The following is a 22,948-nucleotide window of genomic DNA, read 5'->3' on the forward strand; positions in this document are numbered from 1 at the left end:
GCCGTGCCCAGCCCCATGCCCAACCCCATTCAGGTGCCCAGCCCCATGCCGTGCCCAGCCCCATGCCGTGCCCAGCCCATGCCCATCGCCGTGTCCGGCCCATGCCCAGCCCCATTCAGGTGCCCAGCCCCATGCCATGCCCACGTTATGCCCATGCCCAGCCCCGCGCCGTGCCCATGCCCATTGCCGTGCCCGGCCCATGCCCAGCCCCACGCCGTGCCCGGCCCATGCCATGCCCACGTTATGCCCGTGCCCAGCCCGTGCCCGTGGCCGTGCCCGGCCGGTGCCCGCGGGCGGGGCGGAGCGGAGCGCGGCGCAGGGCTGCGGGCGGAGCGGCGGGCGGAGCGGGGGGCGGGCGGCCCCGGCCGTTTAAAGCGGCAGCGGCGCCGGGCGCTCCCCAGTGCCGGAGCCGGAGCGCGGCGGGCAGGGCAGGGCAGGGCAGGGCCGGGCCGAACCCGCAGCCCTCCCCGGCCACCCCATCCCGGCCGGCCCCGGGGGGCGCGGGGCAGCAGCACCATGGGCCGGCCGGGCCGGCTGCTGCGGCTGCTGGCGCTGCTCGAGCTGCCCTGCTGCCTGCTGGAGCTGCTGCTCGGCGAGGCGGCCCGCGGGCAGGAGATGTACGCGCCCCACTCCATCCGCCTGGAGGGGGACATCACCCTGGGCGGCCTCTTCCCCGTGCACGCCAAGGGCCCCCCGGGCTCCCCCTGCGGGGACATCAAGAAGGAGAACGGCATCCACAGGCTGGAGGCGATGCTCTACGCCCTGGACCAGATCAACAGCGACCCGGAGCTGCTGCCCAACGTGACGCTGGGCGCCCGCATCCTGGACACCTGCTCCCGGGACACCTACGCGCTGGAGCAGTCCCTCACCTTCGTGCAGGCGCTCATCCAGAAGGACACCTCCGACGTGAGGTGCACCAACGGCGAGCCGCCCGTCTTCGTCAAGCCGGAGAAAGTAGTTGGAGTGATCGGGGCATCGGGAAGTTCCGTGTCCATTATGGTGGCCAACATCCTCCGGCTGTTCCAGGTAGGGCCGTGCCGCGGGGCTGCGCCGCTCCCGGCTCCCCCTGTGCCTCTCCAGGTGCTCCATCCGCCTCCCTCCGGAGCAGCTGCTTCCCCTCCCCGCCGCCCTCTCCCTTCTCCACGGTGCGTGGCGCTTTCTGGATTTATCGCCCCATTTGCACGAAGCAATGCCTGAGGGAGAGGAGGAAAAAAAAAAAAAAAAAAAAAAAGGAAGAGAAGAGCAGAGGCGCTGGCTGCGCTGGGTTTGCGTTAGAGAGAGCCGTGCCTCGGCGGGGATGGATGCGGGCACACGGCATCCCGGCGGGCACACGGCATCCCGGCGGGCACGGCCGGCACCGCTCCGCGCACGGAATCCCGGAGCTGCGGCCGCCCCGGCCCGGGGGTCGCGGGGGGTCGGGACGGGGCCGGGAGAGGGGCAGGAGGGGCTTTGTCCGGCTGAGCCGGGGCTGTGCGGGCAGCCCCAGCACGCAGCGCCTGCCGCTCGGGTCCCGGCTCCCTCCCGAGCGCGGCCGGCGGAGCGGGGGCAGCGGGGGCGGCTCAGCCCGGGAGAGCCGCCCCGGGCTCCGGGGGAGCGAGGCATGAGCGGAGCCGGCGGATTAGAGCCGTGTGTGAGTGTGTGCGGGGGAGATGCGCTGCAGCGCTGCCCGTTCTCCCCCTCCTCGCCTCTCCCCGTTCTCGCTGCCATCGCGCCCGTCTCGCCCCCGGCGCCGCGCCTCGGTGGGAGTCGGGCCGCGGGGACTTGGCACCCCCTCATCCTCCTGCCCCAGGGCCGTGCGAGGCCGTCTGTCCGGCTCTGGCCAGGGCTGGATCCCCCGCGATGAGGGGGTGTCCCCCCGCGATGAGGGGGTGTCCCCCCGAGGCTGGGCTGTCCCACCCGGGATGAGGTGGTGTCCCCTCGGGAGGAGGGGATGTCCCTCCGAGATGAGGGGGTGTCCCCACGATGCTGGGGTGTCCCCCCGGGACTGGGTGTCCCCCCGAGGGTGGGGTGTCCCCAGGATGAGGGGGTGTCCCCCCGCGGCCGGGGTGTCCCCCCGAGGCTGGGATGTCCCCCCGAGGCTGGGGTGTCCCCCCGAGGCTGGGGTGTCCCCCCGAGGCGCCGCTGCAGCCGCCGGGCCCCGCAGCGAGCGCCGGCTGCTCCTCGGCAGCGATCGCGGGTGCGGTGACAGTGACAGAAGCGCCACCAGATGCATCGTGAGCAGCGGAGTTCTTCGCTCCCTGTCCTACGCCTTCGCATGCGGAAGGTGGTGGAGGGATTTTTTTTTATTTTATTTTTGTGCAGCGGGCGGAGAGATCCCCCGCTTTTCCCAGCTGGGAACTTGCGAGGCTCGCACGGCAGAGCCGTGCTGGGTGCCGCCGAGCCCCCATGGCCATCTGCCACCTCCGGCCGATGCCGCCCTCGCTGCGCTGCCCCGCGCCGTGCCCGGCCGGGCAGTGCCCTGCCCACCCCTGGCACACCGGCGAGCCGCTGCTTTGCTTTGCCTCGCTCGCCTCTCCTGGCAGACCGGGGCTCACGGCTGCCCGGTGTGCCCGCTCTGTGCCCTGCCGTGCCCCGCGCACCCGGCTCTCCCGAGCCCCGCAGAGCCGAGCTGAAGCTGGGCGAGTTCGGGCTCGCAGGCTGCCAGCAGGGTGAGGGGACAGCGCTTCCACTCCAGTGCCCGCCCCACGGCTACTGCCGGGCACTGCCCCGAGATCCGGGTCAGAAGGGAAACTGAGGCACCGGGAGCCTCCGGGGTGATGCCACAGTACCTGCAGAGCCTCTGGTTGTGGAGCTTGCAGAAAATAAGATGTTTGGACAGTTTCTCCACGTAGAGATATTTATATAAACAAAATACTTTAATGTATTGTGACTAAGCATCTGTTCAAAGTTGCAATTTAACCAAATCATCCAGAAAGCAGGAACTGGCCCATGCTGGGGGATTTTACTGAATATCTATTTTACAGCTTGGATGAGCCGCCTCGAAGCAGATCTTTCATGCTGTAAAACGGTTCCCTGTTGTCCTCTCCTTCTTCAAAACACAATTTAGAACATGCTCAGCCAAAGAGAAATAGAAAATAACTATTTTAGGAGGAGAAGTGGACCTGTTCAACAGCTAAGTGTCATTGTGTGTGGGTGGGCGGATGAGAAGCTCTAAGTTAGTGGAAAGAAGAAAACCAAGTACCAATCACAAAAAATCTTGTTAACCTCAGAACTCTCTGAAATTCCTGAGTGTGGCAGCCAGCTTCTTTCCTGGGGGTCGCTGTGGGTTTTGCTGCCTGGGGCAGTGGGTGAGGGGAGGGTGGATGGCTCTTGAACGCCTACCTGCATGCCCAAACTGGCTTTTCCCTCACATCTGGGAGGGAAAAGCTCTGTGGAGGCCCCTGCAAAGAAATCTTAATGGGGTTTCTGCTTCTTCTCTGGCAATATCTCAGAAGATAAGCATTTCTGCTGTGCCTTAGTGCAGGGAGCAAACGGGTGTAAATCTATATATACAGATATACATAACCCATCCAGAGCACAGCAGGGCTTCCTCAGGCTGCCTCCCCAGGAGGGGCCGGCTCCACGCAGGCTGCTCATCTTCCTCTCTGCATGGGAGGCTGTGTTATCTGTGCCTGCTCTCCATCCCAGCGCAGCACAGGGCCTGGGGGCATCCTCAGCTGGAGGCAGCAGCAGCAGGGACAGCCAGTGCCGGGCTCCTCGGGCTGCAGTTCATCCCTGCAATGGCTGCTGCAAGCTTTGTGGGGCTTTCCTGGGGTGAAAAGTGATGGGGAGATCTCCGTGACTCTTGGGGGTGTGCTGTGTGATCAGAGTCCCTCTGTTCCTGTGCCCTCACTCCCCCCTGAGCTGCTCCTTGGATAAAAGAGCCTGGGAGCAGCCGGGGTGGGAGGGTCCTGCAGGAGCCTGGGGCAGGTCCTGCTGGGGGCCAGGGCAGCTGTAACCCTGCCTCTGCCTTTGCCCAGCTGAAAGGTGGGTGCTGAGGGAGCCAGGGGCTGGTCACTGCTCCTGGCCCCACAGGACGTGTGGGTGGGCACAGGAACTGCCAGTGGGGCAGGGTGCCTCATCGGGCCCCTCCAGGAGGACTGCAGGATGAGTGAGGAGGGCTGCAAGGGCCCTGTGAGGCAAGCTCAGGGTCTGAGGGAGGGGAGGCTGCACCCCTGGGCTCAGTCTGCCCCTGCCAGGGGCTCGGTGGGACCTGCTGGAGGTGCTTGGGTTGAAGTGATGGCTGAGGAGCACCAGCAGGGGCTGGGCAGAGCAGGGAGAGCCCACCCTGGGCAGGGCTGGGTGGCTGAGTGCAGGGGAGCTCCTCCAGCTTGGCCACGGCTTCCCCAGGAAGGGCTTGAGGTGCCTCGGGCTGGGTTCTGTGTGTTCTTTACCTCCAGCCGTCCATCAGCAGTGCCCGGGCAGGAGTGGCAGTGCCCCAGCCCTGTGAGGGCATCCCCTGGGCTGTGTGCCACCCAGCCAGGGAAGGGCTGCCCGGGCAGGGGCTGGGCAGCAGGGCAGCTGTGCCCAGCTCCAGAGGGACCAGCCCGGGCTGCACCAACACCCAGGAGTGTCAGAGGCAGGGACTCCCTTCCAGCACCAGTAAACAGCAGCCCGGTCATAAATTAAATATCTCTCCTAAAAATAACACCAAAATAATTTGGAAAGCTGCTTCCAAATGCGCTGGGGAGTTCAGGCAAGATGATTTTAGGCTGCTGGTTTTGCTTGGGAGAAAATGCTGTTCCTTTGCAGGGTTGTAGCTTTCCCTACAAATGGAGCTCCATGATAAATCCATGGCCAGGGTGCTTCATATTTTCTGGGAGTAGAACCGTGCAACATGGGGAATATCAGCACCCTGATTTCTCTTTTATTGCTGGAAAGCTTATTTTTGTGCTCCCTACAGACTTCTCATGACAGGCTTTCATAATGAACAAATTACTGTTCAGCTTCGTGTCCTCGGTGGATGCAATTTGAAAGAGTCAATCAAGAATAATTTTGTTCTTGTCTAAATCCCTGTGGGATTTGATCGGGGTGGCTCTGGTGGCCCAGAGGGGGCTGTGCCTGAGCCCCTCCAGGGAACTTTGCAGCAAAGGGGGCTAAGGCAGTGCAGGGAGATGGGGAGTGCAAATTGGAACATCCCTGATCTCCCTGGGGGTGTTGGCTGCCTTTCCTTCCTGCCGAAGGAGGGAGATGACAGTTGCAGTCCTGCCTTCTGCTCCAGACACAGTAATCACAAAAATGAGATTATTTGGAAAGGAAGGGAGCTTAAAAGTGCAGCTCTGAGTTGGATGCTGCTCTTTTCTTGCAAAATGCACACGCTGTTGCCAGGCTCTCTGGGGGAGGCTGTCGGGCTGGGATTGCTGGGGCTGGGGATGGGATGGGATGGGATGGGATGGGATGGGATGGGATGGGATGGGATCGGGGTGGGATGGGATGGGCTGGGGTTCAGGGGAGCTCTGGAGCCTGCTCCTGCTGGGAATGCCCCTGGGGCACAGGGAGGAAGGGCAGGGCAGTGTGAGAATGTACAGGGCCATGTGTGACCCCACGGTTCCATCAGATCCTTGGAAGTGTTTGCTTTCTGAGGAGTTCCACTGACCTGCTCCATTTCTAGGATCTCTTTGTAATTCCCAAGAAAATGTCTGCAGACTGGTTGTTCCTCCTCCCTCAGTTCAAGTCTCTTGCAGGAATGTGGGGTTTGGGCCCCTTCCATGGGATGTAATTTCCATTCCCAATCCATGTCTGAGCCCCTCCTGCTGGCCTTGCCCTGGTGAGAGCTGGGGAGCTGTAACTGCTGGGATGTGCCTGGGCTCTCACTGGGCTGGGAAGAGAACTCCCACCTTTCAGCAGTGTTCTTCTCTGGGTGCTGATTTATTGTGAATTCCTGCCCTGATTGTTGCGTTTTCCTCTCCTCACTTCAAACAGGACAGTACTTTTTAGGCAATGGAGTAATGATTCATTTTAGAGAAGATATTTCAGGAAACTCCACATTTTTCAGTTTCTCACATAGAGAATGCAACAAAAAGCTGAAAATAGGAAACAGCAACCTTTAATTCTTTGCCTCCTCTCAATAAAAGGGGTTTTTGTGTTCTTTACTGAGCTTTCATTTCAGCAGCCCCTCAGTATTTGTCCTTGTTGGAAGTGAGGCCTGATGTGTGTCAGCACCCTGGGCCATGCAGGGCTGTGCCTCAGCTGTGGGGCTGCTCCAGAGATGTGGAATCTGATTTTTCCTGTGTAAATAAAAGGCAGGAAAAGCCTCACTTCAGGAATTCCATGTGGGGAGTCACTAATGAGAGGTTGGAGGTGCTGTGAAGGTATTTTTCTGGAACTGTGTTTTGGAGGTAAAATTCATTTTCTCGACAAGGCAGAATTCAATTTGAGCAATAATCTTGGCTCTTAATCTGTTTTCAAGTGTCTCTCTTGAGGCAGAAGGGACAGCAAAGGGTCATTTGGAAGGAGAGTGGCTCTGCCAGGAGAGGGATGCTCATCCACGGAGAGGGACAGGGAGGGACGGTGGGCAGAGGGTTTGGGGATAACTGGGACTGGCACAGGGGTGCAGGAACAGGGAGAGATTTCCAGCACATTCACTTGTGCAATTCCCCATTTACTCTTTGAAACAAAATAAGGTGACCTCTCTGGAATGACAAATGGAGGGATCATTTCAAGGCATTAATTTTTATATAAGAATTATTGATCTGCTTTGGAATCTCATAACAGTAATACTACAAAACTACATGTACTCTGTTCCATATTTTATTCTATTAAATGAGTTTTGCTTGGAGGCATTGAAACCATCCAGCACAATACTCTGCCTCATAAGATCAGATGTTGTTGTTTCTATTTATAGTTGTCTCCAAATTAATCTCAATGAGTGACAATGCTGAGTGTCCCACACTGTGCTGGACTGTGATGAATTTTGTCATGGTGCTGGCAGACCCGAAGCATGCAGTGCAGGCTGTTTGGAGAGCATGGGTGCAGTGCAGCCGAGGCATTGGAGTGGTCAGAGGCACCCAGCACAGAGAGATCTGAGGCAGAACAGGGATTTGCAGAGCTTTGCTCCTTGCTGATGATTCACGAGCTGCCCCCAAGCCCCAGGCTGTTGTTCTGAGCCATCACCACTGCCATGGCAAGGCAGGGGGGTGGCCCTGTGCCCCCCGAGCCACAGCTCCTCCTGGCAGTCCCCTTGTGCTGCCCAGCCCTCAGAGCCTGCAGGGCTCTCCCCAGGAGCAGAGGCTGACAGCTCTGGGTGGCAGGGGGGGCTGGCAGGAGCTCCTGGTGTCCCCGTGTCCCCAGGGCCACCGTGGGCTGTGCGTGCCCTGTTCCTTCAGGAGATGCAGGGTGGGAGCAGTGGGTGCTCAGGGGATGCAGGGTGGGTGCAGTGGGTGCTCAGGGGATGCAGGGTGGGAGCAGTGGGTGCTCAGGGGGTTCAGGGTGGGAGCAGTGGGGGTGTCCCCCTCCATGGGCTGTGTGTGCCCCATCCTTTGGCAGCTCAGGGGATGCAGGGTGGGTGCAGTGGGGGTGTCCCCCTCCATGGGCTGTGTGGCCCCATCCTTTGGCAGCTCAGGGGATGCAGGGGGGCTGCTCGGGGCTGTCCCCCTCCATGGGCTGTGTTTTTGCAAAGCCTTTCACAGCACAGCCGGTGTCAGGTGCCAGATGGGGCACCCCGGGCACCCTGAGCTTCCCACAGGGATCCCACCCCTTCTGGGGGCACAAAGCGCCCCTGGCTGACAGAGGGCAGCCCCAGGGCCCTGTGGCTGAGGCTGTGGTGCTGAGGACACTTTTGCTGTGTCATTTGGGACCTGGAGAGCATTAGGATGCTGTGGGAGTGCTAGGCATTCTCTTATCCCTCAGCTGTCGGGTGATGCTGGCCGGTGCCTCCCTTCCCAGCCCTTCTAAATGAGCTTGGCAAACGTTCCCAAAGGGCTGGACGTGCTCCTGGCTGGAGAGCACCTCTGGGCCCTGGGATCAGCGAGGCACTTGGGCTGCCTGAGTGACAGTGGGAAGAGGAGGAAGCCTGGAGCCCTCCCTTCCTAACACCCTGTGCTGCCTGGGGTGCTGCAGGTCCCGCGTTTGCACATGCACGGCACATCCAAGTGCTCTATTTTGTTCCGGGATCTTGGGAAAACGATGGGCTGGGCTGTGGGGGTGGAGGGCAGGGTTTGGAGCAGTCACAGGGCACAAGATTCCATCCTGGTGATGGTTCTGCTGAATGCCTCCGAGCATGGCTGTGTATGTGGGAGTTTATATCTATAGATATATTTATACACAAAACTATTATTGCTGTGCATACTTACACTGTAAATGTGAGCTGCTGCTTTCAGGTCTTGCTCAGAGCTTGGGCTGGGAAGGAGAGAGCTGTGCTGGGCTGTGCTGGGTGAGCAGAGGATGGAGCAGCTCTGGGTGAGCCTGGCACCTGCCTGCTTGGCTTTTTGATCCTGCCTGTCTGCCATGAAGGTGAAGTTAGGGCCCAGAACAGTCAATCATGGGTGACAAACAGAGAAAAGCTGTGGTTTGGGAATCCTGAGCCACCTCAGGGGCCTCAGCAGCACCATCACAGGCTGTGTCTGGGCTTGGCTGTTCCAAGTGGGGAGAGCAAAGGGAGGAGAGGCTGAAGGGAGCCAGGGAACAACGTAGGGAGGTTGTGCTGGCTCTGCAGGGTGAGGGTGCCCTGCAGGAACAGCACAGAGCCACAGCCCCTGCAGCCACGGCCAGGGGGTTGCCAGCAGGGCCAGGGGTGCCAGAGTCACAGGCAGGCACAGCCCAGGCAGCTGGCACGCTGCCTTAGCCCAGGGCAGTGCCCTGCTGGGCTGCTGTGCCACTGCCAGCTCACAGACGGGAATCTGGAGCTGTGGGGTGATCCTGGAGCTGTGGGGTGATCCTGGAGTGCCCTGCTGGGGCTGATCCTGGAGTGCCCTGCTGGGGCTGATCCTGGAGCTGTCTGGGGGTGACCCTGGAGCTGTCTGGGGTGATCCTGGAGCTGTCTGGGGTGACCCTGGAGCTGCTGGGGTGATCCTGGAGCTGTCTGGGGTGACCCTGGAGCTGCTGGGGGTGATCCTGGAGCTGCTGGGGGTGATCCTGGAGCTGCTGGGGCTGATCCTGGAGCTGCTGGGGTGATCCTGGCCATGCTGGGTGTGATCCTGGCCATGCTGGGTGTGATCCTGGAGCTGCTGGGGCTGATCCTGGCCCTGCTGGGTGTGACCCTGGAGTACCCTGCTGCCAGCTCTCCCTCCGATCCTGCTCTCACCTCTTGGAGCTGTTGCAGCTCCTCAGCCGTGGTGAAGCAGCCACTGGCACAGCCCAGGGCTGCAGCTGGAGCTGTCCTGAGCTCAGCTGCCCCGGGCTGGGTGACAAAGCTGCTCTCAGCTCCTCTCCCAGGGCTGTCCTGTTCTGTGCCAGAGCCCAGCAGCGCTGGCTGTGCTGGGGAGCCCAGGGCTGCCGCCTTCCCTTGGACAGTTTCAGGCATCCTTAGCCCTGGTGCCATCCCCTGGGGCTCCTGGGCACTCCAGGGATCCAGGGCAGCCCCAGCTGCTCTGGGCTCCTGTGCCAGGGCTGCCCACCCTCCAGGGAGCAATTCCTGCCCGTTGGGGGGCCCCTGTGGAGCCAGGCTGGTCCTAGCAGGTGCCTGAGCTCTCCTGCAAACTTTCCTGAGGAAATTTCTACAACCTTCAAGAAACACTGGCTATTTTTCCTCTTAATGCTCAGCTTTTATCCTCTTTGCTGGAAGTTGTCCTGGTTTGCTCTGGCTCTGCTTTCACAGCAGGCTTTGAGGCTGAGTGCAGGAGGGATGTTCCTGCAGCAGGGCTCGTGCTCTCCTCTGGGACTCAAAGACATCTGAAAGCAGAGGTTTGGAGATGAGTGCTCTGTGCTGGGACTTGGGAGCTCCAGCCCTGCCTGAGCCAGGCCCGGGGTGTCAGCCCACACTCCCAGAGCTCTGGGGACCAGAGCTGATTTTACATTGTCTCATCCCCGTGGTGCATTGCCAGTCTGGGCTGCTTGTGTTCAAAACCAATCCAACAAAAATCCCACAAGGGGTTTGCTTCCATGATAGCCTTTCTTTAAAGAACCGAAGATTTTCCAAATTAAGACAATAATAAAGTCCCAGTTCTCACTACTCAGTATCTTTGATGACAAGGACAGAGGGATCTGTGTCCCTACGTTGTCTCAGGTGGAAATGCCCAGGTTTGGTTCTTTGCAAGGTTGTTTTCTCTCCTGCCATTTTAGGATTTGTGTACAGCAAAGCAAGCCCGTGTGCCACTAATTTCCCAATAAATGTCTTATTTCACAAATATTTTCATACTGGCAGTTATGCATGCAGCAGAATGGGGATTTGTGCCGTGCCATTAAGCTCAGCCCCACGGTGCCACGGGCATTTCTGCACCCAGAGCAGACAGAGTGCCAGGCTTGGGCAGCCCGGGGCACAGGAGGCTCTGTCCCTCCCCAGGGCTGTCCTCGGGAGCCTCTGCCAAGGGCAAAGGCACAGCAGGAATTGTGCCTGTGCAAATGCAGGCTTTGAGGCTCAGGAGTGCAGCAGGCTGTGTCTGCACTCACAGCCACCCTGGGCTGACATCTCAGGGCAGCTGCAGGGGGTGCAGCTCTGGGGGCTCTGGGACCCTCTGTGCAGCCCATGGCACCCCCTGTTTATGGGGCCATCAACATCACACCAGTCTACTTCCTAAAGAATAAATTATAAATTTATATCTATAAGTTATAATTTATATATGTATAAATTATAATATATATATGTATAAGTTATAATATATATGTAGAAGTTATAATATATATATGTATAAGTGATAATATATATATGTAGAAGTTATAATATATGTATACGTAGAAGTTATAATTTAGAAAATGATAAACACGTGTTGTGGTCCATCAGAGCTTTTGAAATACAGATTTATTTTCAGCTGTCTCAAGAGAAATAAAGATGAGTCAATGACAGAAGTCAACGTTTGATGGCCAGAGAAAGCTTGGCCTGACTGACTGCAGGTGTCAGAGCAGAGCCCTTGTCCCCATGGATGTTCTGGGGTCCTGGGACAGCATTTCTGGTTCAGAAACACCTCTGGCTACCCAGAATAAGGAATAATGCCCTGCAGGTAAATCTGGCAGGGGGCTGGAACTGAACACTGGGGTTTAATGGCACAGACAGCATCTCCCCAGCAGACACAGCACTGAGTGCCTGCACTTGTTTCCCATGTGGGTCCCACCAAACTGAGTCCTAACAGATAGGATCAAGGCCAAATTCCATTTAATAAAAAATGGCAGGAATAACTACAAAAATAAAGACAAAGTGTCAGCTCAGATTTGGCAGGAAGTTGTTATTTTTGCAGGAATAAAATTCAGCACTAATAGAGATGGTTTAGTGATTTTTAAAGCAGGTAATTTTGTGGCAGGGCTTGAATGCACAGAAATTATATTGACAATAAAAATTAATTAAACGACTTTTTGTGGGTCTGTAGTTTTTCTATCTGACAGCAGTACAGAAAACCTCCGAGTAACTGGAAGATCCTTAAGGTCCCTTCCATGCCAACCCTTCCGTGGGTGATGCTGCAAAGGAAATGATCTTTTGGAGATGTGACTGCTGTGGCTGCAGGGGAGGGTTTCCAAAGGAGGAAAAGATGTTTTGATTCCCCAGCAAACCTTGGACAACTGGAATGGACACCTGGAAGGGGCTGCCCAGGGAGGTTTGGAGAGCCCAGCCCTGCAGGTGTCACCTGGAGGTGGCACTCAGAGCCCTGGGCTGGGGATGAGGTGGGCACTGGGCACAGCTGGCACTGCCTGGGCAGGGAGGCTGTGCCAGCCTCAGGACCCTGCACTGGAGCTCCTTGCCTGGTTCATCTCCTGCAGCACAACTCTGGTGTCCCAGCTGAAGGGATTTTGGCCTTCACAGGATTTGGAAGCTGACACAAAAGGAGGAATTTTCCACCTGCCTGCAGTGCCCAGGTGGCAGCCCTGAGGAGTGACAGCTCGTTTGCTCTTCTTTCCTAAACTGGACCTGTGGAAATGAGCAGTGGCCTGGGTTTTTCCAGCCCCTGGAGATCCCAGGGCAGCTGCACAAGAGCACACCAGGATCCCCAGCACCTCAGTGGGAAACAGGAGCACAGCAGAGGTAATGGAGTCCCTGGAAAAGCCACTTTCCTTCTTCAGGAGTATTTCAGTCATGTGGTAAACTGCGAAGAGCATTAAATCCATGAAGAAATGAAATAAATCCCAAATACAATTTCTCCCACCTGTGAAAAATGTATTTTGCTGGGGAATCGAATTGTTGTTAAAAAATGCCTCCCACCCCTGTGCTTATTTTCCCAGGAAGAATCTCCTTGCATTTCAGAAGAGAATAAAATAACTGTGAGCACCACAGCAGTGAGGAATGGGGCTGAGAACTCGTCTGTAAAATGTCCTGCTCGAGCCCAGCCGAGCCTGTGCTGCTCCATCTGGCAGGGAAATGCTGGTGGTGCCTCCTCAGCTGTGCCCCCATGGCTCTGCTCTGGCAACGTGGGCATGGGAACAGCCTGGGGCTTCTGGGTGTGCCCAGGGCTGACCTGGCTCTGGGTTCATTCAGAACAGGAGTGCACGTGAGGTTCTGGGTGTGCTCAGGGGCTAAGCCTGGCTCTGGGTTCAGGTACAGAACAGAACAGGAGTGCTCGTGAGGTTCTGGGTGTGCTCAGACTCAGCCTGGCTCTGGGTTCATTCAGAACAGGAGTGCTCGTGAGGTTCTGGGTGTGCCCAGGGCTGACCTGGCTCTGGGTTCATTCAGAACAGGAGTGCTCGTGAGGTTCTGGGTGTGCCCAGGGCTGACCTGGCTCTGGGCTCATGTAGAACAGAACAGAAAAGTGCTCGTGAGGTTCTGGGTGTGCCCAGGGCTGACCTGGCTCTGGGCTCATGGACAGAACAGAAAAGTGCTCGTGAGGTTCTGGATGTGCTCCTTGGGTCCAGGGCTCGGCCTGGCTCTGGCTCTGCCCAGCACCATGTGCAGAACAGGAGTGGGGCTGTTCCTTGGGATCATGGAACCAGGAAGGCTGACAAAGACCTGCAGGGTGAAGTGCAGCCCTTGGGGTGGATCTGGGGCCGCTCTGCCCCAGCAAGGGCAGGCTGCAGCAGGAGCTGAGGGCTGCATCCTCGGGAGGCAGTCGTGGCAGTGCGTTCAATCCAGCAGCTGCTCGGGCAGAGCGGCTGCTCTGTGGCACTGCAGCAGTGATGGCACAGGCTCCAGGCCGTGCTTTGTTGGTGAGCATTGCTCTGGTTTGCCTTTGCTGCTTGCTCTCAGTGAATGTTTTAGCAATGAACGTGTGTGCTGTGTGTGCTTTCCCTCTTCCCAGAGCAGCTGGGGCTGCCCCGGAGCCCTGGCAGTGCCCAAGGCCAGGCTGGCCGTGGGGCTGGGACAGTGGGAGGTGTCCCTGCCATGGCAGGGTGGCACTGGGTGGGCTCCGAGGTCCCTCCCCACCCAAGGCAGCCCATTGCAGGCTGCTGTGGCCCAGGAGCAGTGGGTGCCCTGCAGGGAGCCTGGCAGGGAAGTGTCCAGGTGCTGGCTGCATTCCCTGGCAGGCTGAGCACAGGGAAGGGCCACGCTCGGGGAAGTGACAGCCTGTCACTGCACTGAACAAAACACTCTCAGGAGCTGCAGCAATTTTAAAAATAGAAAGCAGGGAGCAAATGGGCTGGCAGGGAGAGGCAGCACTGGGAGAGGTGGAATTGGCCCTAATGGGCTCAGGCTGTGCGGGGATGGAGGGCTGGGAGCTGCAGGGGGGAGCGCAGGGACTGCTCCCCCCGGCCCCTTTAGAAAGCTATTTTTGTTCCTAATTTGGACAGAGAACTTCCCCAGACTTGTCTGGGTGCAGGAGAGGCTGCTGCTGCTGGGCTGGGTGCTGCTTCTCCTGGGGGTGGTGGGGAACAAGGGCAGAGCCAGGGCTGCTCTGGGACCTGCTTCACAGTGCAAAATCTAGGAAATCTGTCAGATCTGGATTAGGCAGTGCCTGGTTTCAAAAAGCAGTGCACGACCTGACTCCTGCCTGCAGCAGGGGGGTGCTGGTGCAAGCCCAGGGAAGCAGAGATGTGATTTTTTAGCTGATTTTTATCCCACTCTGGTCCCGTGAGCTTCCCAAATGAGCCCCAGGGACCCTGCTGGTACCCAGGGACAGCCCAGGGACCTCCCAGTGCCCAGGGAGGTGTGGCAGATCCACAGCAGCAGGGTCTGCTGTGCCTGTGCTCAGCTGTGGGGGAGCTCCTGCAGCCTCAAACTTGGCAGGTTCACTGGCAGAACAGCAAAACAAGGTAAAAAATTTAATTTTTTTTTTTCTTTTTTACTTTGCAGGTTATTTTTTCCCCCTCATCTTTCTCCCAGTGCTCATATAAATCAAGCAAAATGTGGTACAACTGGAATCTGTTTTCCTTAACAGTTGGCAAAGTGGTGTCTGTGCTATTGAACCTGAATCCTCTGGCAGATGCCAAACCCACAAAGCCCTTCCCGTTTTATTTTAAAGCCATGCTGCTCATCCTCATTTCAGGCGTCACAGCTATAACAGATATATTTGGAAGACATTGTTTGGGGGTTTTTGATCTATGAAATACAGCCTGTCATAGCAATGGGTGTGTAACTCAGCAGAACCTGAGTGTGATCTGTAAATCCTTCACAGTGAGGACTGTGCTAAGGGTTTGTCCTGGGAAAGGTGACCAGGAAGGGTCTGACCTCAACCAGGGCTCCTCCCTGCCCATCTAACAGTAAAAATGCACAAATTCCTGCAGTGACAGTGAATAAAGAGCTGGTTCTGCCTGGAGTGGATTTGTCAGCACAATGGCAGGGCCCTCACCTTGGGGCTTGGCTCTTCCAGGGACAGCCACAAACCTGCCTGGGATAACCAGGCCCCGCTTCCCCCCAGAGCTGTGGCAGGGGAAGGTGTAAGAGCCTGAATGAGAGATGCAGGACTCCAGGCGGCTCCTCCAAAATGCAGTTTATCACATGCAAGATGTTAGAGCAGTCCAGGGTCGTGGGTGACAGAGCCTGTGCCTAGAGCTGTCAGCTGCAGCAGGCCTGGAGACCCTTAGTTTAGGTTACAAATGCATTCTATACTTTTCTTTGCTGAGCATCTTAATACAGTAGAACCAATCTACACCTTAACTTTTATCTATAGCCTATCATAACTAATACAATTACCATATTCATGTCACTATTCTCCAATCACTAAAGGTTAGTACATTACAGTTTAAGCTAGAAGTTGTTTTTCAGTTTTCTTGCAGTGGAAAATTCTGAGACCTTTTTTCTACTTGCAACATTTGCTGACTTGTTTGCCTGTGCTATCTTTCTGCTTGGTAAAAACATCTTCTTGTTTGAGGTGGGTTTATCCTTTGCTCTAAGTCATAAAAACCCCCTTCTAACTCACATACCCTTTGCCTCCTTGGTTATCCAGTAAGACTGGCTCAGCAATTCTTTTCTTCTATATCAAACCTTGCTTCCATCTCTATTCCTTCCTCAGCTTCTACATTCAAAAATCGTTCTGCTAAGCATCCATATCTGTGAGACTTTCCTGTCCAACTTTCATCCTTCCCAAGAGGAAGTTCTGCTGGGCCTCTGGCAGTGCTGCTGAGGTGTCTCCTGCTGCACTTCAGGCATGGCTGGGATGGACCCCAGAGCAGACAAATCCATCCTGCTGCTATTGCTTTGTCCTTCTGCTCGAATAGATTTGTCAGGTTAATGAGCTGGCTTTCCCCCCCACTTTGCACTTTATCATTCTGTTTCTCCAAATGGGAGTTTGAATTCACACCTTGCTGACAGGAACATGATTCTGGGGCTTGGAGATCACAGCCTGGCTGCTGCCTGTGACCAGCAGCCCCCTGAGGTCCTGTGGGACAGCAGCCAAAAGCCACAAACGGAGAGAGGAGTGGCACCATGTGCTTGGTTCAAGATGTGATCACACTCTCTGGACTTCATGAACTGGCATTTTTTGGGAAAAATCCCCCTACCCTAATAGAAAAAATACTTAAAAATACAAATTTCTTAAACCCTCGCAGACACAGACCTGCCTCAAACCCCAGAACACAAACCCATGGTTGAACAGTTGTTTTAGTGAGAGTGGAGGCTCTCAGGTAACTCCTGGCTACAGGAGCTGGGATATTGAAAGTCACACAGTGGCTACAGCAGGACAGTGTGCTCAGGACATTTCCCGTGCCTTCCTCCAGTCCAGGAAGGAACCTAAGCTTGTGACCTGTATATTTTATAGGCAATTTTAAATTTTTCATTCATTCTGGCACTTTGAGAAGTGAAGGGAGACACATTAAAAGTAAAGAGTTCTCCTGCTCTCTATGTAAAAATACTCATGGATACAAAAAGCTGCTGAATAAAACCTTGAGTAGTAAGAAGTGATACTGGTGTGCTGTGTGGAGTGTGGAAGGAAAACTGCCTGTGCTGGGCACCCATGTCCCCTGGGGTGACACCCAAGCTGAGCCCAGCCTGGGAGCCCTTCCTACTTCTCCCACGTTAATGACTCTAATTGCCCTAATGAGACACTGCAGTTGTCTCCTCTCTCCCACCCATGATTTTTTCTTTAGCTTTTCTCAAAGTTGATTTTTTTCTCCCATGTGCTGTTCTCACGTGTGGTTCTGTACATTAACAATTGGGACATGACAATTCTTCTGTATCCTTTTTAAAATGTTCCCTGGGGAATTATGCTTCAACCAGGGAAATTGTATGTTTCATTATCAAAAAGGTTTCAGGCTTTATCAGAGTCTTTTTGTAATAGTTGTCATGGAGGTTTTTATTATTATTGTTAAATTGAATAATGGGGAGGAACCTGTTCTTAAGCCTTTGCACAAGAACTAAAATTTAAATCCAGATAAATCTGCTCTGTTTGTAAAAGTGACTTTTTAAGGTTAACTGCATTTAGTTCCAATCACTGGAAGTGCAGCTTTGTTACTTTATCTGAACTAGATAGCGAGGGGTTTTGCAGCTGTAATGAGGGAAGATTGAACTTGACTTTTAAATGCAGATGGAATGTCTGGGAGTTATTTTTCAGGGTCTGATTTCTTGGTAATCACAAGAAGCCCTCCACGAGGCCTCACAGTGCTGCTCCAGGAGCCCAGTGGGGCTGGAGCCGTTTGGAGGTGACAGGGAAAGAGACCTCAGAGCCCACCCAGTGCCACCCTGGCATGGCAGGGACACCTCCCACCGCCCCAGCCCCAGTGCCCAGCCTGGCCTTGGCACTGCCAGGGACCCAGGGAAGCCCCAGCTGCTCTGGGCTGCTTCCAGCAGGGCTGGAGGTGATTTTGTTCCTGGTGAGCACCAAATGCTCCCATTTGGGTGGCACTGAGCCAGGCTGGGGACAGCCCTTTCCTGGGGGACAGGGTGCTGGTTGTTATTCTGCATTCAACCAGAGCCACCCAGAGCCATCAAAGATCCCTGGATCCAACAGCTCCCGGCTTCTGGGGCTGGGATGGAACCTGAATGAGCAATAAGGGATGAAAAACTTGGCTGTGAGCGAGCTCCTGCAGCTGGGAGTCACCGCAGCAAGGAGTGGAACCTCTTTGAAATGTGGGTCAGACCCAGCAAAGGGGCTTCAAACAGTTTTGTCTGAAGGAGAAGAAAAAACAAAAAAAAGGAGAGGAGTAGTTGGAAAATGTCAATAAAGTAATAATTCATCTCAGCATATTCAGGCTGTCAGACTTCAGGGAGCTCCCAGTTCAGAGAAAGCATGAAATGCAAATACTTTATGTAATGTTGACTGTGACCATCGGCCTCATTATGCCTCTGAAATTCATCATTTTTGCCTTTGGATGCTGAAGTTTGTTGACAATCAGGAGGAAGAAGAGTCCCTCTGGATTGTTGTGGTGTGGTGCTGTGGGAACTTTCTCTCTAATTATGGCAGGAAGGCAAATTGCAGGAGGCTTTTTAAAATAACAAGTGAAGATAGTGACCTTTTTTACAAAGGCTTTGATGAAAGATGTGAAAAAATGGAATTCATTAGAATATTTCTAATTTCCTGACATTCAAATAGGAGAGACTTTCTCAGTGTGCATCTTCTCAAACATTTTTCGTTAAATGTCGTCGTTTAACAAAGGTCCCTGGACTCTCTGCATGCCAATGAACCCCACGATTGAATTTAGAAATATAAACTCTAGAGAAGGAAAGAATTTCTTTCTGTGTCTACAATGCTGTCCTACAATTCATTACTGTGGTGTAAATGCCTGAATGAGTTCAGTCCAAAGGTGCATAAATGCATTTCAATGAATTTAAAATTAGGACTATTTAAATAACCGTGCAAATCCCCTAAGAGCATTTGGGGCCAAAATTAAATGCAGGGCCCACCTAGAATATATTTTAAAATAAATATATATAGAAGTGAATGATTAGACACGATTGCAACATGATCAGGTTTGGGGTTTTAGTGAGATTGATAAGGAAGCACAACGATAATTCCTGAGGTGTTTTCCAGGCGTGCAGGGAGGTGAGCAGCAGCAGTGAGGGTGCTGGCTCTGCTCTGGGGCCATTGGTGTTGGGCTTGTGGCGGTGTTTGGGGGTTTATTTTGGCTGGAAAACCCCCTGATGGTGGCTTTGTCTGGGGACACAGTGGGTCCTCGCTGCTCTGCAGAACTCCCGAGCAAGCAGGACAAAGAAAGGGACAGGCACGGTGATCTGCTGGGGCAGAGGGACTGAGGGAATGGCTGGGGGATTCCAGAGGGGGAATGGCTGGGGGATTCCAGAGGGGGAATGGCTGGGGGGATTCCAGAGGGGGAATCACTGGGGGATTCCAGAGGGGGAATGGCTGGGGGATTCCAGAGGGGGAATCACTGGGGGATTCCAGAGGGGGAATCCCTGGGGGGATTCCAGAGGGGGAATCCCTGGGGGGATTCCAGAGGGGGAATGGCTGGGGGATTCCAGAGGGGGAATGGCTGGGGGGATTCCAGAGGGGGAATCACTGGGGGATTCCAGAGGGGGAATCACTGGGGGATTCCAGAGGGGGAATCCCTGGGGGGATTCCAGAGGGGGAATGGCTGGGGGATTCCAGAGGGGGAATGGCTGGGGGATTCCAGAGGGGGAATCACTGGGGGATTCCAGAGGGGGAGTCTCTGGGGGGATTCCAGAGGGGGAGTCTCTGGGGGGATTCCAGAGGGGGAATCACTGGGGGATTCCAGAGGGGGAATCACTGGGGGACTCCAGAGGGGGAATCCCTGGGGGGATTCCAGAGGGGGAATCACTGGGGGATTCCAGAGGGGGAATGGCTGGGGGATTCCAGAGGGGGAATCCCTGGGGGGATTCCAGAGGGGGAATGGCTGGGGGATTCCAGAAGGGGAATGGCTGGGGGGATTCCAGAGGGGGAATGGCTGGGGGGATTCCAGAGGGGGAATCCCTGGGGGGATTCCAGAGGGGGAATGGCTGGGGGGATTCCAGAGGGGGAATCGCTGGGGGATTCCAGAGGGGGAATGGCTGGGGGGATTCCAGAGGGGGAATCCCTGGGGGGATTCCAGAGGGGGAAATGCTGCTCGTTTAGGAAAGATGAGGAAGGAAGGGGAGAAGGACCAGGAGAACATGGCCGTGTTCCCAGGTGGCATCCCGTGTGCCAGGGAGGGGGCTGGGAAAAGCAGGTGGGCAGATGGGGCTGAGTGGGGAGTCCTGCCAGGGGTGGGGTCAGTTCCCCCAGTTAGAGGGGGCTAATGAGGGAGGGGATAAATGAGAGAGGAGCAGGGTGGGGAGGGGATCAGAGGAAGAGCAGCCCAGGGAAGGCACCTTGGTGCAGGTAGGAATGATTCCAGCTGGTTTGGGGTGGTTGTTGCTGGTGCAAGATGGCTTTGCAGTTGTTGTAATGTCTGTGCTTTTAGAGTTTGTTCTTTGAATTGAATCTCAGCGTGTTATCTCAAGTAAAAAACCCTTTAGCTTTCCCCTCCCGGGGTACTTCAGTGCTTTTACATGGTTCAGAGTTCCCAAGGAATGTTTCTCTCCTGCTGTGGAGTATCTGAGGCTTGACTTTGTCCCCAGTAATTCCCATCTTCACCCCCTGGCTCCTCAGGCCCCAAAAATCCATTAAACACCCCTTGGATTGGCAGAAGGAATTTTGAGTCATCTCCTGCTCACTGATGAGAGGCTTTGCCAGGACCTTGCTCGGGGATTTGGGAGCTGAGTGGAACTTTTGCCATTAATGATTCTAGGTTTGTAGGAGCAACAGAAATTCAGGTGCTGCTTCTTTTATTAGTGGAGTATGACGTGTGTCACGCACACACTGGGAAAGGTTTTCACTTCAGAGGAGGGAAAGGAGCTCTTTGGAGTTCATGCTGTGAATTTTCTACAGAGAATGACTCTAAATGCGCATTTTGTAATGCATGACTTTATTTATTTTAAAAAGGGCTGCATTATTAAATTTGGTTTTGTCTGTGCAAACAAATGTGAATTATTTTGCCAGCTCAAGTGTTTTCTCAGTCACCCATAAATAAGCAAGTGACTTGAAATACAATTGATCAGAAATGATGCATTGAGTGTTTCCCTACAAGGAGGGCATTGAGTTGGGAGTTCTGTCATGTTGTGGATTCCTCCCTCACCCACAGAACGCCTTTCTCCTGCAAATCTGCATTTCATGACAGTATCTTTGTTTGCCGTGAATGATGCGATAACTGGGATAAATCTGTGCTGGCAGAGCAGAGGTACAGCTGAATTGTGGCACGGGGGATGTTTGTTCTGAGGGAAGGGGTCAGCAGGGGCCAGCTGGAGAGGGGGCTGTGCTGGGCAGGTCACAAAGCTTTCCAGGTGATTAATAATGATCCCGGGTGGTGCTGGGGAGGAGCAGGGGGGATGCTCTTGTGGAGTGTCTGACACGAGCACCTCCCAGCCCTCCTGAGGGGGTGAGGACCTCAGTGAGCACCCTGAGCTGCTCCCACCTCCCCAAGGGAAGCTGCTGGGCTGGATCTGCTGCTGGGCTGGATCTGCTGCTCAGCTGTTGCTTGTTCAGGCGGATGGATGGATGGATGGATGGATGGATGGATGGATGGATGGATGGATGGGTTCATGCCCAAGGACAGCCCAGCAGGGGAAGGCAGGGCTGGGCCTCCTTTGGGCCTTTGCCCTCAGAGAGAACTGGACCCAGACTTGGTTGCAAACCACTTGTGTTTAAGCAGTGGGGGTGGGTTGCTGTTTCCCAGAACGTATTTCCTTTCCAAGCATGGCTGGCTGGGCCTGGCAGGGCCTGGCAGCTCCCGGGGTGCCCAGGCCCGCAGGGTGCCCTGCTGCCTGCCAGGCTGCCCTAGGAAACGCTTCAGCTCCGTGCCCTCGGCAGAGATGATCCCAGCATTGCTGTGGATCCATTCCCCCCGGGCAGAGCTGTGCTGCCAGGGTGGGATCCATTCCTGTGCTGCCAGGGTGGGATCCATTCCTGTGCTGCCAGTGCCCCCGCTGCCACCGTCGGTGCTGCCCTTGCTGAGGGGCTGGGTGCCAGGGAGCTCTGCTGGGGTCAGGTGTGCAGCTCTGAGGAGTTTGGGAGATGCTGGCAGTGTTACCCAGGTTTCAGAATGTGTTCTGTCAGGAGCCATGCCAGCTCAGCTGGGCTGGGCCAGGTGCCCCGGAGGGACGGGGTCTGTGTGCCCCACACACGCCTGGGGTGTAAATGATGAGCAGCAAAGCAGGAGATCAGCCCCATCACAGCAAGTCCTATTTCTTCCCTGCCTGGAGAATATTAATGTATAAATCAAAGGAATATACTTAAAAGTGTTTTAAATGAGCAGCCGTGTTAGGGAAAGGGGAGGGTTTGTCATTATGCAGTACAGGAGATGGAGGTGATCCTGACACAGAAGGGGGAATAGGGAGGAGAAGGTTGTGGCGGCCTCCCCTTTCCCGAAGGAAGAGCAGACTCTGGATGGCTGCTGCAGCCCCGAGCACACAGGGCAATGGGCCAGGCTGGCTTTGGCCCTGGCAGATGTGGTTACCCACCCAGCTGGGTTCCAAAGCGGTGTGAAATGGAGTAGTTATCAGTGGGGGGTTGTTAAAACCTGACATCATTCAACGTGAATCACTGTCGGGGTTGTTCTGCTCTCCGGGAAGGTCTCCCAGCCTGAAGGACCTGTAGCATCTGATTTACTGCTCTTGCTCTGAGGCAGAAGAGAGTTCAAAATGCAATTTCAGTGTTCACATAGGGGTTTGTTTCTCAGCCTGCTGTGGTTCTGGGACTCCTCACGGCAGTTCTGGGATGCGATGAGCTCGCTCCCTGCACCCCTTGGGTTCCCATTCCTGTGCCCGGAGCTGCTCCCTCCTTTTCCCAAGTTTGTGCCACTTTCCCCCCACCCCGGCTCCCCTTCAGTCCAGTGCAGGGAGGAGGAATTCCAAAATGTTGCCCCTCAAGGATCTCTGTTCATCCACTTTGCAGAAGATCAGCATTTCTGCCTTCACCATTTTCTCCGTACATGGAGAAGCTCCACTGCAAGCTCCTTCTAATCTCTCAGGTTTCAAAGCTAATGGCACCAGGCTAAAATTACCCCATTAAATATCAATTAACATAAATCATCACAAGATGCTGCTCAGATTAAATATGCTCCTACTGGGTCTTTCTGTCTGGAAATATAACTGAGTGAAGAAATGTTAAAATGAACTGACTTGAATGCTCCAAGGGGTTTTTTGGGTCTTGGCTGAGTTTGTGACTGTTTGCATTCAAATAAAATAACCCTCCACTGTTGCATGTTCTTGGGCATGGCTGTGGCCTGTTCCAGGGGATGGGTCAGACTAAAAACACAATTTAAAGGTAATAATTAATCCTGGGTCAGATTATTAAGCCACATTGGCTCTTTGTGTAGGAGAGCTGAGTGAGGTTTGGTGGAGTTTAGCTCACTGTGCAAATGGATGAAGCCTGACCCAGCCTTATCCTGAGTCAGTGCTCATATAAAAGGCTGAATTGAGGCTGTGTCATTTCTTAATTGACTGAATTAGGATTTGAATTTTTGCCATGTGGGCAAGTCCTGATGGTTTTGGTGACTCCAGGAGCACGACAGAAGAATTGTTGTTATGTTTGTG

The 22,948-nt window shown here is 55.0% G+C and overlaps 1 protein-coding gene across 6 annotated transcripts in view; it reads left to right on the forward strand.

Annotated features, from left to right (window-relative positions):
• The first annotated feature begins 212 nt into the window (after positions 1-212).
• The window catches only part of GRM7 (glutamate metabotropic receptor 7), a 194,176-nt gene continuing 171,440 nt past the window's right edge, over positions 213-22,948 (forward strand). For 3 of the 6 annotated variants that reach the window (XM_064433159.1, XM_064433160.1, XM_064433161.1), the window contains exon 1: positions 379-1,026. In XM_064433159.1, coding sequence (XP_064289229.1) covers positions 517-1,026 — 510 coding nt within the window. In that variant the 5' untranslated portion in view covers positions 379-516. Of the gene's footprint in view, positions 1,027-22,948 lie in introns of all 6 variants that reach the window. The other 3 variants (XM_064433157.1, XM_064433158.1, XM_064433162.1) reach the window with 2 other exon arrangements.

The sequence above is a fragment of the Passer domesticus genome, chromosome 9 (assembly GCF_036417665.1).
Source record: "Passer domesticus isolate bPasDom1 chromosome 9, bPasDom1.hap1, whole genome shotgun sequence".
Classification (NCBI taxonomy): Eukaryota; Metazoa; Chordata; class Aves; order Passeriformes; family Passeridae; genus Passer; species Passer domesticus.